At 43.2% G+C, this 15277-nt stretch overlaps 1 protein-coding gene across 4 annotated transcripts in view; it reads right to left on the reverse strand.

Moving 5' to 3' along the window:
* Positions 1–15277, reverse strand: part of UNC5D (unc-5 netrin receptor D) — a 550803-nt gene that overhangs the window by 127702 nt on the left and 407824 nt on the right. For all 4 annotated transcript variants that reach the window (XM_061592401.1, XM_061592399.1, XM_061592400.1 and 1 more), the window contains exon 7: positions 8288–8452. In XM_061592401.1, the coding sequence (XP_061448385.1) occupies positions 8288–8452 (165 nt within the window). The remainder of the gene's footprint in view (positions 1–8287; positions 8453–15277) is intronic.

Raw genomic sequence — 15277 nt, forward strand, 5'->3', positions numbered from 1 at the left:
CTAAGCGCACAAGCGTGCACACACACACATATATATATCAGTGATATTTACTTAGAAAACGTGTTCAGGAATCTCAATTTTGCAGGGTTACAGAATGCAAGGAAAAGTCTATATGAACAAGTTTTCTGTTGCCAGTATCTCCACCTAATGTATGGATGTTGGAAGCAAGGCCAGGATCACAGTTCTGCAACTCCATTTTTACCAGGATGCCCCTTCACATGATGTATATATGAAATAGGCACTTTTAGGCTAAAGGATACGGTGACATATTCTCTTGCAGATTCCCCTTGCCCCTACTGCTTATTAACAGAGCAATTCTAACTATAGGAAGCTGGTGTAACTCACACCAGTGTAAATTTCCCATATTCTAACCCCGATTCAGGAGCCTCTGGGAGGGGCTACTGCTGGCTGAGCTGGCAGATGAGTGCGGGCCTGAGTTTTGAGGATTGGGCCCTAAGTCACATGACCAAGCTGGATTGAAATAGATATAAGTCTCTCCTTGCCCTGCCCGGCCCTTGTCGTGCCTCTGGAATCCCCATTTTTGGGGACTAAAACTGGCACAATTTATGCTGGCTTAAGTTCTGTCAACTGAGCCCCAGATGAGGCCTAGCTCAGCTGGGAAATCTCAAGATGCACCAAATGCAAACTCTCTCATCCCAGCAGATCTTGGCTTTGAATCGCCCTGTAAGGAATAATTCTGTTTTAAAAAGTTTGAACACTAGTTCAACCCTAAGTTCAAGGAGGCCAAGAAAAATGCAAGACACAGTGAAAGGTGGTACCCAAGCTTGTGGTACCCAACCTTGAGCAGGGAGCGAGCGCACAGACCTTTTGCATGCATGCTTATGCCATAATTGTCTGTTTGATGTTTGATTGCCTGCTTGATCCCCCCACACACACCAATTTGAAGGGAATGTGTATGGGGAGAAGCAAATTACATAATGCAATATGTGCTTTGAAGACTGAGGTATTGAAATGAACGTTGCTGCATGTTTCGGATACAGTTTTGCATTTCAAGTATGCACACATCACCTTGATCCAAACACTTGTTTCCAAGGAAGCTGGAAATGAATTCTCCATTTCAAGATTGAAATATCAGAACAAAAGTCGGTGTGCATATGCAGGGCAACCGTTTGTCATTAAGGGCACAGGAGAAAAGGTGTGAAAGACATTCTAATGAAAAAATGCAAATGGACTGCCTTCAAGTCAATCCTGACTTATGGTAACGCTATGAATAGGGTTTTCATGGTAAGCGGTATTCAGAGGTGGTTTACCATTGCCTTCCTCTGAGGCTGAGAGGCAGTGACTGGCCGAAGGTCACCCACCTGAAATGAGATTTCTCAAACATTCTATAAAGACACAGCCCGTTCACTCACTTTTGTATTAATTGCAGGACAGCTAATGTTTTCCTCATCTTAGGCCATCCCTCCAGATGGTCTTGGATGACAAAGCCCCATCAACCCAGGGAGTATGGCCAACAGTCAAGGAGGTTGAGACTTGAAGCCAAACATCTAGAGGCACCACATTGGCTACCCAGGTCTAAAACAATGGAGATTTCTCTCTCTGCGTAATTGTTGGTTTCTAGAGTTCAGTCCATCATTCCTTAAAACACCTACAAGAGGGGGAGTTTATAAGGAAACAAACAAACCAATAATCAAACTGGTCTGTGGTGCTGGGGGCAGAATGGATTTAGCCCTTTTGCAGCCAGACGCAGAGAGAAATAACAGTGTTGGAAGCAGAGTTGCTTACCAGTATTAGTTGAACATGCCCCTGCCTTGGGGAAGGGGCAGCTGTTAGCAACATGAGAAGCTGCTATATACTGAGTCAGACCAATGGTCCATCTAACCCAATATTGTCAACTCTGATTGGTGGTGCCTTTCCAGAGTTTTAGATGGGAGTCTTTCCCAGCCCTACCTGGAGATGCTGAGCTCAGAACGTTCCCCATGCAAAGCAGATGCTCTACCATGGAGCTATGACCCTTTCCTCTACCCCTCTCCCTATGATAGGTGAGAACCTTTGATTCTCCAGTCATTGCTGAATTACAACTCCAATCATCCATGGCCATTGGCCATGCTTGCTGGGGCTGATGGATGTTGTAGTTCAGCAGCATCTGGAGGGCTAAAGGTTCCTTAGCCTTGCCCTTTGACTCACACCCTTATAACACGTACGGAGTACGAAAGCCTTCACAAGTCCCTCACTCCCAAACCCCCATATATCTGCAGAGTGAGTCAACCAAGCCTCACAGGCACTCTGTATCCTGCCTATGGGTTCTACAGCCCTGAGTGCCAAGCCCCAGGATGCTTAAGGGCACCTTTCAACCAAATTAACTTATGTTACAACACACCCTCCTCATCTACGTCCCTCTCTATCTCATTCTCTGTTATTTTAATTAGTCTAGTTAGCAAAAGTCTGGAAAATCTTTGACTAGGCTAGAATGACTGTACGTCCCATGCTGCCAACATGAAGCTTGTGCAAGGAAGTTGGAGAAGAATCTTTGCTTGTGAATGACAGAACTGGTTCACTTATGTTTTTGGCCTCACAAAAGGAACAACGTTAACAAGTAGTGCCTGCAAAAAAATAGCCTCAGAGATCACTGTTCTGAAGAGCTGCACAATGTTTCCTTCATAATTCCCTCTGGGGAAAAGTCAGAACTGGGAAGGCACATATTGAAGAAGGAGGAACAGAGAGATAGAGAGGGGGGAAAGGGAAGAAATAAATCTAGACAAGTTAATTGCATTAATTCCTACAAGCTGAGAAAGCAAAATAAAAAAATAAAAAGGTGAAAACCCTAAATATTATTTGACATAAACCTATGGTGTGACTAATAAAGGAATAAAATGTTAGGGGTGCTTGAGAAATTTGATTTCTGCAAATCCCGATGCAAACTGTTCTGATCAACATCTCCGGACTAATGTGTGGATCATAACATACTTATTCTTTGGATTCTGTGCTTCTCCAAAATGTGCAATGCAATTCTCCTCTCTGTGTGTGTGTGTGTATGTGTGTGTGTGCGTGCGTACACACACCCACACCCCAAAATGTGTTACAAAATGTCTATTTTAGGATGATAGATATTTAGATATGAATTTTCTTGCATTTTTTTTAAAAATCACAGACTAATGCGGAGAGGACAAAATGGACTAATGAATAAACATATGTGAAATGTATACAGATGAGAAACAGATAAACCCATCCATCAGCTAAATAAAAATCACTCAGATGGTTTGGGTGGGGATTCACTTAATATTTCATTCTGATTGAACTAACAAGGGATAGGATTTGGGTTCTGGAGAAAATGCATAATCCTAAAGAACAGTAACTTATGGACAGACATATGGTGCCTGTGCTGATTTCAGCTTCATTCTTGCTTCCCCCTGCTCCACTTTCTTTGTTAGAAAGGGCTCACTCTCCTTCAAAAGAAAAGGAACCCTGGAACTGGTAACATCTATCAAAAAGCAGAACCAAGCTGATAGAATGACAAAGTTGTATGCATGCAGGTTGGGCTTAATGGTGCCGATTGCATCATCATGGTTTCACGGTTTCAGAATGGAAGGGTGATAGTTTTGTTCATGTGCATGGACATAACATCTCTGGCCTTGACAGTCAAAAGTTCAGGATTTGGTGTCCCAACTCTGAAGAGTGTTGGCCTTTTGACATTTTCACACTTAATGCAAGAAGTTTAAAGGGATGCTCTCTCTTTGGACTGGAAATTGGAAGCAGAGAGGGAGAGAGGAGAGAGAGAGAGAGAGAGAGAGAGAGAGAGAGAGAGAGAGAGAGAGAGAGAGAGCAGACACTGCTTACCCAAAACACTGCTTTATAACAAAACTATGAACATGTACTGGTTGCATCCAGACTTGACTACTGTAAGTCTCTCTGTGTGGGGCTTGCCTTTCAAATCAAACAGCAGTTGTTTCAAAATGCAACCAACAGGGAGCTGGCAGGAACAACATTGCCTACCCATCTGCTTCCAGGTTTAATTTAAAGTAGAGCTAGATCTCTCTCCCCACCCCCAGCATTCAGAGAGAAGGAAGAAATCATTCTACATCCCCCCCCACAAACAAAACAGTCCAAAACAGGAGAATTTTGGTGCCTTTGTCTGGGGGCAGACTGCGGAGGGGTGGTCATGCTGCTCTCTAGTGCCCCACAGTCTCCCAGGCTGGCATGCTTCCTAGAAGGCTTGTGGGAGGATGTTACATCATGACATCCTCCCAGGGACACTCCAGGAAGTGCAGCATTTGTAACCGAATCTATCAAATTCGCAATTTCTGAAACAATATGATAACAGAACACAGCCATCCTTCAAAATTCACTAATTTGAATTTTGCGATATAGTTCATCAACCAAACAATGTCTGTAAAAATGCATATGTTAGAAGAAAGTGTGCATAAAAATGAACACATGAGGGAAAATAACATACAAAAATGCACTATATGACAAGAAACTGCTTGCAAAAATTAGTCATTAGTACATTAGTCAACACCGCCTACAAAAATGTGTCTATTAGGAGAAAGTGCTGGAGAATTTTCAGGAGTATTTTTTATTTTTAAAAAATCACAAATTGCTGCAGAAATGTGGAGAATTGCATTTTAGATTGGGAAGACAGGTGAGCAACCTCCCACTGCTCACCCTACCCAGCATCTGTATACAACAATAGATATACAAAGAGGATGCTAGACATAACTTTATGGGGAGGCAATTCCACAATTTGGAGATTGTCACAGAGAATGTCCTCTCCCAGGCTAGCACACCCTGAACTTCAGAGGACGATGGAACTGCCAAGAAGGCCCCCTCTGTTAATCTTAACATCCAACAAGATCTTTAGGGAAGGAGGTGATCCTTCAGATATTTGGCCCTAAGTCATTTAGGGCTTTAAACACTAATATGAACACTTTGAATTGGCCCCAGAAATGAACTGACAACCAGCACAGGGGGGGAAATGGCTGGCTTACGTGTATCATTGTGATCTTGGCCACAGATCTACTACTAGAATCAATGGAGACAGGATGGGAATGTCAGATATGGAAGAGCTAGTAGAATTACAGCATTAGCTGCCTGTGCTGAGTCTATCCTCTGTATAGTTGGAATTATATCCTACAATCTCCAGGATTGTCTATCCAGCATCTTACATCAACAGTAAATTTAATAAGAAGCAGAGGGAGAAACTGGCTGGTCAGCACTAATTCCCCACACTAGAGTCACTTGACAAAGGAGGAAAAATATTTATTTGACTCTTGACAAGATGGCAAACTAGCAACAGGGTCTCCAAAGTACAAAGTTTTTGTGGTTTTCTCATTCCAAGCAGAATATCCTTACCTTGGATCTTGAGACAACACTAATCCTTTCAGAAAGAAATGTTTTTTGAGTTTGTGTCTAGCGGCACAACTGGGCAAACATCAAGCTTTGTTTCCAGTAGGCTTAAGTAAAAGGAAACACTTGAAGCTGCCCATGTCTCAAGCACCTCCTGTTCTATCTGATGGGGTTTAAATACAAGCTTTTCAGTAAAGCTAGTGGCTACATCAGGAGCAGATGCCTGGACCCAAGCAAACAACAGACTAATAGGAGAGAAGTAAATAAAATGTAGGATCACCTTCCATAATATGGTCTCAGTCAGGTGCAGAGCTGAGTTAAAGCTTCCAAGTACAAAGAAGTCACTTTAGAGAATTGTCAGTAGGAATTTGAGCCTTTGTATGTGAGAGGTGCCTGCACCAACAATCCTCTTTTGCATTTGGTTTCTTTGGACCTTCATTCTATGTTACTCTTTTGCATATCTGCATGAAGGCTCAGGGTAGGATGGAGGGGGCACCCATCATGGCCTGTCTACTCAACTATCCGTTCAATGGCATTCAAGGGGAAGAACTGTAGTCAGCAGAAGAGCATCCAAAAGGTCCCAGGTTCAATCCCCGGCATCTCTAGGTAGGACTGGGAGAAGCTCCTGACTGAAACCCTGGAGAACCATTGCCAGACAGTGTAGACAATACTGAGTTAGCTGGACCATTGGTCCGACTCAGTATATCGTACCTTCCTGCGCTCCTATTCCTATCTCCCTGACAGCGGTAACAAATAATCCAAACATTCACATGGCATCAGTAAATACAGACTGATGGATCCTTGAGTGCAAAAAACACTCTGTCTATGGCAGCAGTGGGTAATCTCATGCCTGTGGGGTGGACATGAGAGTGAAAGACTGGAGATTTTCTGGTTCAAATACTGAAAAGGATAGATTTTGGTCTTGAATGACACTTGGGCCATTGTTTATTAAGCCTGAGAACCACTTATGTAGTTGGTAACTAGAACACTACAATATAAAAACATCACCTCCCCCATAACTTCCTCCTGCAGACGACTCCACTGGAGGTTCACACTTTGTGATTTAAGAATTAGGCCTTGAAGGTGGTGGCACCCACTCTTTGCAACTCCCTCACATTACATATCAGACAGGCACCCTCTCTATTGGAGACTTTTATCTCAGTCTGTATCTGGATTGGATTTGAAATGAGGGAAGGGCCGTAGCTCAGTGGTAGATCATCTGCCTTGCATGCAGAAGGTCACAGGTTCAATCCCTGGCATCTTCAGGTAGGGCTGGGAGGGACTCCTGCCTGAAACCCTGGAGAGCTGCTGCCAGTCAGTGTAGACAATACTGAGCTAGGTGGACCAATGGTCTGACTCAATATAAGGGAGCTTCTTATGTTCTTATGAAATTGTTTTATATAGATGAAACTCTATTATATATGTTCTTATTGTTCATGCTTTTATTCTTAAATTGCTTCAAGAAGTTTCATAGGAAGCAATTTGTACAGCCACTATAAAAAACGGGGAGGGGGGAGGGATAATTGTGTACCTTGTAGTGTCAGATAAAGAAGATGAGTTGCCTCTGTTATGCTAGAACTGAGATCATTTTGGCTTTTACTCAGGACTGTGTTTGTTGTCATGCTGCTATATTAAGCATTGCTTGGTTCAGCGATAGTCACCCAATATAATTGGACCATAGAAAGTTGCCATTGGCTGTTGGCCCATCGAAACCATTGGTAGCGATGGAATGATCTGGCAGTTTCAGTTCTCTCAGTGTCTCATTTTGTCTAATCTTAAATTCAGTTCTTCACATTTATGCAGATGTTTGCATTTTTTTAAAAAAAATCCTCATGAAAATTCTTCAGCATTTTACTGCAAATTTCTCCTAATGAATACATTTTTGTATGCAATTTTGACTAATGTAAATGTTTTTGCAAGCAAATTATCCTAACATAATATATTTCTATATGCTATTTTCACCAATATATTCATTTTGTGCACACTTTCCCCTAACATATGCATTTTTGTAAACATTGGTTGGTTGGTGAACTGAATCTCAAAATTTGGATAAATGTTGAAGGGTGGCTGTGTTTTGGTTCTCATATTGTTTCAGAAAGTGCAAATTTGATGCATTTAGTTTTAAATGTGAACTGAGTTTTTTCCCCATCCCTAACCATTGGTCCATCTACCTCAGACTGTCTACACTACAGGTTCTAAACATATTTATCTCCAGGGCCCACTTAAAACAGTGGAAAATTACTGAAGACCATCAGTCACAAAATGGCTGTAGATGAAGGCAGAGTTTGACATAATCATTTGCAATTACTGACATCATTTTCTACTGAAATCTAACCCAGTTTTTTGGAAATAGCTGTTTGTTTCTGATCTGTGATGTTTGTTTCTGATCACTTTCACATTTTCTTTTGCACATAATTCTTTTCAATTTCTGCATTAATCTTCATTTTTAATGGGAGTGGGGGCACAACTAAAAAATCTAATCTGCACATTAGTCCAAGAGAGACAGATCAAGTCAATTTATACAGGAACTGGCAAATATCAGAATAATCAAGTATCCTTATTCAAGAATCAAAAGAGAAGCCTGTAAGTTTATTGCTAACCTGGATATACAAAAAATAGAAGAGAGTATCTTTCAAGTCTATGTGACCTTCCTTTGACACCATCAGTTTCTGAGCAAGTGATACATGTTGGACCATCCCAAGTAATAATTGATAAATTATTCACCACAGGAAGAATCCAAATGTTCCCTTCCAGCCAATGTTAACTCTTTCTAAAGACTTCAAAGGATTTGAGCTCCAAGCAAAAGGCACAGGCAAAATAAATTTCAAAGCTATGAACACACAGATACCCTCGCCATCTCCTTGTGGAAGGATTTCACTACGGAAAATATTCTCCAGTCTGTAACATGAAGAATAGATTTGCCTATGAACCTTCATTTAAGGGAGGGGGGATAACACACAAAGTTCCCACCCAAGCAATTTACCTTGAATGCAAAGGCCTTCAGTGCAGTTCTCCGATTCTTGGCTTGGGCCTTCACAGAATTTCCCACCATTGCGTGGAGGCGGAGCAGTGCATTCCCGGATCCTCAAATGCTCACACTCAGGACTGCAGACTGACCATTCGCTCCACACCTCCCAGCCGCCATCCACTAAGCAGAAATGAATGAATGAATGAATGAATTGCTACTTTAAATGGCAAGCTGTCTCATCCAGAGCTGGTTTTGGGCACTTTGGCAATATAGGTGATATAGGCAAAATCCTATATAGACAATAATCTATTGACCTTCCCCCATCCTCTCTCAGATTGTTCCTGGAGCCTTATATCACAGCAGCCTTTTCTGCCATTGGAAGGTGGTGGATACTGAAAGGTCGTTTATCAGGGATGCTGTAGTATTGGCTTTTCTGCTTCAGCAACAGGTTGGACTAAATGATTGTTGAGGTCATTTTGAACTCTGTGATTCCCTAATCCATCTAACTCAAGTCTGGGGAGCCCGTGGCCCTCCAGATGTGCCAATAGCTCCCATCATCCCTGACCATTGGCCATGGTGGCTGGGGCTGATGGGAGTTAAAGTGCAACATCTTCTGGAGGGGCACAGGGTCCTCAGACCTAATCTAGAATGTGACCTTCACACTTCTAGCTCTGTAACATTCCAGGCACAAAATATCTCCTGCTCCCTTGCTTCCCCTTATATCTGGAACACCCTCCCAGAACACCCATGCAACGTCTTCAAACATTCAAACAACTTATCCCTTACAATTATTAGGGTAAACCAGTAACCAAATGGTGGGGAACCTGTAGCCCTCTAGCTATTGTTGGTTCAAGATTCCATCAAGCATGCCCAATGGTCAGGGTTGATAGGAGGCATAATGCAGCAAAAATATCTAGGGGGACACAGGTTCCCCACAATGTCCTAGCCCTAATATCCTACCATACCTAAGCCTAAATACGTACAACTAAATGGAATACATTATATCTCAGATAAGAACCCATGAAGCAAAATGATTGTTTTCGGGGGCGGGCGGGCAGATGAAGCCTTTGAAAATATTTTGGGGTAGATGGGTTTGTGACAGCAGCATTGTTACCCCTTCTCTCCATACACACACTCATATGATGGCTATATTTTGCCTCCATGGTCAGAACCAATATGCTTTTGAATACTAGTTGCTGAAAACCGCAGGAGGGTATAATGCTTCTGCACTCAGGTCCTGCCTGTGGGCTTCCTATAGGCATCTAATTGGCCACTATGAGAACATGATGCTAGACTAGATGGACCACTGGCCTGATCTAGCAGACTCTTCTTATATTCTTATTTTTTGGGGGGGGTAAGGAAGCTTTTAAAACAGAGGAGATCTTCACGATGACTAGCATCCCCTCTCCCAACAATGCCACAGACATAGCTTAATTCAAGGACATCCAGAAGAGGGGATACAGCCCACAATGATGGTTTGCTCTTGGTTTGTTTTTTTACAAACCTGGAGTTACAATAAACCACAGTTCCCTGGATTAATACATAACAGGAAAACAGTGGATTATTCAAAAATAAAAACATACATTTTCACTCACATCCTCTCACATGGGGAAAAGAAGGTGGGGAAGAGAAGCATGTGCAGCTGGGGGGTCACCATAGCTCCATGAGCTAAACCAAAGTTTAGAGTAGATGATCATCTGAGCTTCAAACCATTACCCTAAACCAGCCTTTCCCAACCTCTGGGTCCCCAGTTGAGGCTGGTCTACAATTCCCATCATTCATGATCATTGGCCATGCTGGCTGGGGCTAATGGGAGTTGTAGTCCAACAACATCTGGGGATCCAAAGGTTGGGAAAGGCTGCCCTAAGCTATTATAACCTGTTGGCAACTTGGAGTCTATACTCTAGTTCAGCTGCCTTCCAGATACTATTGGACTCCAATTACCATCCCATAAGCCCCAGCTTGCATGACCAGTGGTCAAGTCTGATGGAAGCTGCAGTCCCTAGCAACATCTGAAGGACACCACATTGACTACCTCTCTCTAGTTCATACAAAATGGCAGATGAGTAAAACCATTCCTGGTTTCCACCATTTCAGACTGCAGGAGAGAAACCTATATTTGAATGCTTCCCCATGGAATAAATTCCCTAAACACAGAAAACTAGAATGTCAGGAAAAAGAGAAGGCTCAAACTCTTCTCCATGACATCTAGTTTTATGTTACAGAAGGGTTATATCTATCTATTAAATGAAAACATAAGGTGGAATGGTCTATCTGTTTATGTTGTAACCTAGATCTAAATTACACCATGCAAAAGAAGGTGAATAAAATCTTTTTGCAAAACCAAAATGCACAAAAACCTAGTTAATTTGAAGCTGTGGAAGATCACAGGTGCTAAAATTTATCTGTTATCAAAGAGAAGCTTAAATGGCTTCGTTTAGGTTGTACCTGTCTCCCAAATTTCTGTGCTATTTCTTCCCATTCATTTGGGCTGCTACAATGGTTTTAAGAGAGAAAGAGGGAGGGAGGGAGGGAGGGAGAGAGAAAGAAAGAAAGATTGCCTGAAGCAAAAAGGAAAAAAAATACAGAGAGAAAGAAGCAAAAGCAAAAATGATCTTAGGAAACACACTGAGAATTTGAGACTGGTTTTCAGTCTCATTTGGGATTATAGCAAAGGGTTCATACTTGTCAAATTTTACATCATTTGCTTTCATTATATACCACTAGCATAATCTGTGATCACATGATGTTCCGTATCCACGCTATGCAGAAGGAAAAACAATTTGGAGTGCAAAACATAGCACATGCCAATGTGGCTATTCTTCTTGAATGGTCAGACAGAATCACATTTTCTTGTACTCTGGAAAAGTTGAAGTCAGTATTATATCTAAGGTAGGACTAAATCAAAGTTACTTAGAGGTATACTTGTTCTGCTGGTGAAATATTTTGCATCAGTGGAACGTTGTTGTGCAAGAGAATGCATAAGCGGGCTGCTGGTGGCACAATAGAGTGTGCAATATATTACACAAGTTTCTACTAGCACAACTGTTCCGTTGGATTCCTTGGTTGTGGTACACTAAAACTCATCCGACTTTCACAAGAGCCCTTTTGCTAATGGACAGAGAATGTTGGATACAGCCGTTAGGGCCCATCATTGCTATTCTCCAATCCAGAAGTGTCTGTGTTACTTTCCCAGCAGGTAGGCTGTCATTGCTTACCAGGAGGGAGAGGGGGAGGGACAAGGTGGCAGGGAGGTCAAGGTGGCACTAGAATGGCTCTGCTGGTGCTTTTGCACCATGCTGGTCTCCCTGCCACCTCACCTCTCTCCCTCTTGATAAGCAACAGTGACTCACCAGCTGGGAAGCTTAAGGATAGGATTCACACCCCACCACTACTGATCTGCCCCACTCCACTCACCCTCAGCATAATGGAGAAGGAGGAGTCAAGAGAGAAGGGACTCTCCCCAGGTGAAAGGATAGAGCGGCAACAATCTCCCTAGCAGGGCCAGACCACAGAGGTGGAAGAAGAACAGGAAGAGGAAGCACCACACCACAGGGCAAGCAACAGGTTGCAGGATGCAATGGGCAAATATCCACTTAATTCTGACCCCCTCCCCATTGCTGGAATTAAGTGGATTTTTCACTCACCCTAGCCTACAGCTTGTCACTTGCTCCATGGTGTGGTGCCTCCTTATCCTTTTCCTCCTCTGTGGCCTGGCCCTGCTTGGGGACCCTTTTGCCAAGGCTGGCACTCTATCTTTCCAACTGGGGAGGGCCCCTTCTCTCCTGCCTCCTCCTTCTCCATGACGCTGAGGGTGAGCGGGGTGGGGCAGATCAGCAGGGGTGAATCACATTCCTAAGAAAGCTAGCACAGATGCTCCATCCCACCCAGTGAGACCCTCAAGCCTTTGATTTAGTTTCAATTCGTCATTAAATGCCCTCCTCTCCTTTGCCAAGGCATTCACCTGCGGTGATCTGGAAGGGACCCATTTGTCCAATTTTGGGAGGGGGAAATATGCAAAGTGATTCAATGGGAAGGAAAGGCTGTATGTTACCTTACATATGCAATGTGGCCAGTGTCATCTTCCTATCCCTCCGTTTTTTATTATCCATGGGTGGTTGCATTTAATGGAGCCAGGCAGCCATTAGGAGGTTTGCTGTTGGATGGGTGAGAATGGCTGGCTGCTGGCTGGCAGATCTCATTTCCTGTTCCTATTTACAGAACATCTTGTGGGAGCAAGGTGGGGGACTGTGGACCATTGACCAGCTGTTTGGCACCCACAACTGGATGCTTTTAATCTCCATGCATGAGAGGAGGAGGGAGCTGACAGAGGCACCGTGCAGTCCTAAGGCTTGTGTCCAGAAGTAGCTTGTCAGGAGCCACTGCACTACCTTCCTAGTAGGTGGATTGCTCTTGTTTATTAGGAGGGTGAGGGATAAGGCAGTGGGGAGGTTGGACAGTGTAAACACTCTCGTGGAGCCAATCAGGTGCGTCGCACCAATCTCCTAGGTAACAGCAGCCCACCAGCTGTCAAGCTAGTACAATGGCTCTGCCTTACCCAGTGAGCCACTTGGGCTTGTGCCTTCTCAATCTTGACCAAACCATGGGAGGCATTATGTCTGAATAGTCCCCTGGAGTGAAGGAAATATTGCTTTGGAAATTCAAGGTCCAATCAGCTCTAGAGGCAGAGATCAATCTGACATGTTCCTGAACAATCACAGCTGTCCTTGCAGGTCTCTTGTTAATGCCTACAAGAAATTCAGGATCAGTATGTCTAACAACTGACTAACAACAACCCACTTTCTGCCTTAACGGTCTTCGCAATCCCTTGTCCAGCTCTACTTGACGTTGCTCATGTCCCAGTTATGCATGTTAACAGAGGCAGTTCAAAAGAAATCTTAGATTCATTGAATTCCAATTTAAAGCCCGTAGACATGGAACAGATACCCACCGTGTTCAAAGAACTTTGCGTAATAAAAACCTAAATAAAATATGCACGCAGTTTTAAAAATTACCAATATGCATTTTGGGAGAGAGGGAGGTGGAAAACCTCATACATTCAGGAAAAAAACACACACAGAGGAACTGTGTCCCTATATATGGTTAATCATGCCATGGACTGCAGACCAAGGATACTTTTTTAAAAAAGGAAAGTTGATAGAAACCTAAGCTGGCTTTCTTAACAAAGGCTGGTGATGCTGACCCAGGAAAAAAATACAAAAATGCTGGGAGCAAAAGTGGTCAAGAAGTCTTCCCTTCATGTTCTGCTTAATGGAAGCATCTGATGGGCCACTGTTGAGCCCCAGCTCTCTCAGAGGGATCAGGGTGGGGAGCTGGCCGAGCCCCAGCCTCCTCAGATAGAGCAGAGGGAGGAATCAGAGGTAGATGAGACTTTCGAGGACAGTGAGGGAGGGGGAGTAGTTGACAGTCTGCCAGTTCCCACAGTCAGTTCTCCCACAGAAGCAAACTTCGCACCACCTACAGACGCCCCAACAGAGCCATTGGGGTATGAGCGGGCAGGCACACCAGCTCCACCCCCTCAGTATTCCCCACCTGGCACTTCAAATGCTTTCCTGCCTCCTGAGGCATCTATCAAGCCTGTACTGTCAGATGAGCTGGTGGAGGCTCGCCCCCCTTCACCCCATACGAGACGTCGTGAGAGGTGAGACTTCGAAGGAGTCAGCGATTGCGGGTGAAGACCTTCCCTACTTAAGGCGGCACCCCCCTGATCCGGTTGCTGAGTCAACTTTCTTCACATGCTGCAGTGTACGCCTAGGTAGCTTAGTTAAGGACTGCAGTGAGTTAATATAGCTAAGTCTATGAAACGCATTGCCTTTGATGTTACTCTAATAAAACACGAATTAATTCCAGTCTCGCCTCCGTTTTGTGATTTGCACTCTAGGCAGGATAGCCACTGTGAGAAGCAAGATGCTGGACTAGGACCTTTATTCTGATCTGGCAGGAGTCTTGCATCTCTACCTATTGTTTCCTTGATATATCTAGTACCAGTAGCTATCAGAAATGAACAGAAATGACCCTCCCAATTCACCACTCTCCATTCAAAAGTGGAGAATTTGAGCTTTTTCATTATTTTTCATGGTAGGGACTAAAAGGTTTTGGATGGTGGTGGAAGTGGCAATGGCTTTGTTCCTCCTCCCTTTCTTTTAAAAATTGCCTATGAGGGTAATAACCTATGAGGGTAATAACCTATTAAAAGTAGAGCAATGGCTTTGTCCACTACTGTATTTTCCCTCTGCAGCACCAGCATTCCTCAGGCTGGTGTCATTTCAGGGTTAAATGGGGATAGGCTGTGGAAGGGAAAGGGAAGGGAGTCATCATCATACTCATAGATTGCTTTTAAAAGAATAAAGGGGTGTGTGAAGCAGCCAAAGTTGGTAAATGCCTCTCCACCCAGTTTGGATCATTTCCCAACACTCTGCGGCCCAGCTTCATACTCTAATGAAGCGGTGTCCCCCAACTTCACATGGATTGGGTGAAGGTAGTGCTCCAGAAAAAGTTAAGGTACAGACATGAAAACAATGTTAAAAGAAATCAAAAATTTAATGTATACAAACAAACAGTATTAAATTCTTGTAGGTGTTCTCATGTAGTAATGCAAAATAGGCCAGAATTTTTTTGAAAATAACTCAGTGCCCATACGTAGTGAGAAACAAAATATATAATGTGGTCAAAGCAATATCAATATCAACATGAAGGGCAGCTTATAAACAAAGGCCAATATGCACGACCCAATGCCCATGAAAATACAAAATGTGCAACAAAGCCAAACGCATTTCGACAAAAAAGTCTTCTTCAGTGGCCATGAGAATGGATATACACTTCAAAGGGCAAGAAATAAAAGAAAAGATTAGCAGCTCATGGTGAATTCCTCCAAGTAAAAAATATTGCATAACTGATATAACAAATGTCATGAAACCACTTACTTTTATATTTTGTATGCTGAGATATGGACTGATATGTGGATTGTATGTTAAATCAATGATT

The sequence above is a fragment of the Rhineura floridana genome, chromosome 12 (genome assembly GCF_030035675.1).
Source record: "Rhineura floridana isolate rRhiFlo1 chromosome 12, rRhiFlo1.hap2, whole genome shotgun sequence".
Taxonomy (NCBI): domain Eukaryota; kingdom Metazoa; phylum Chordata; class Lepidosauria; order Squamata; family Rhineuridae; genus Rhineura; species Rhineura floridana.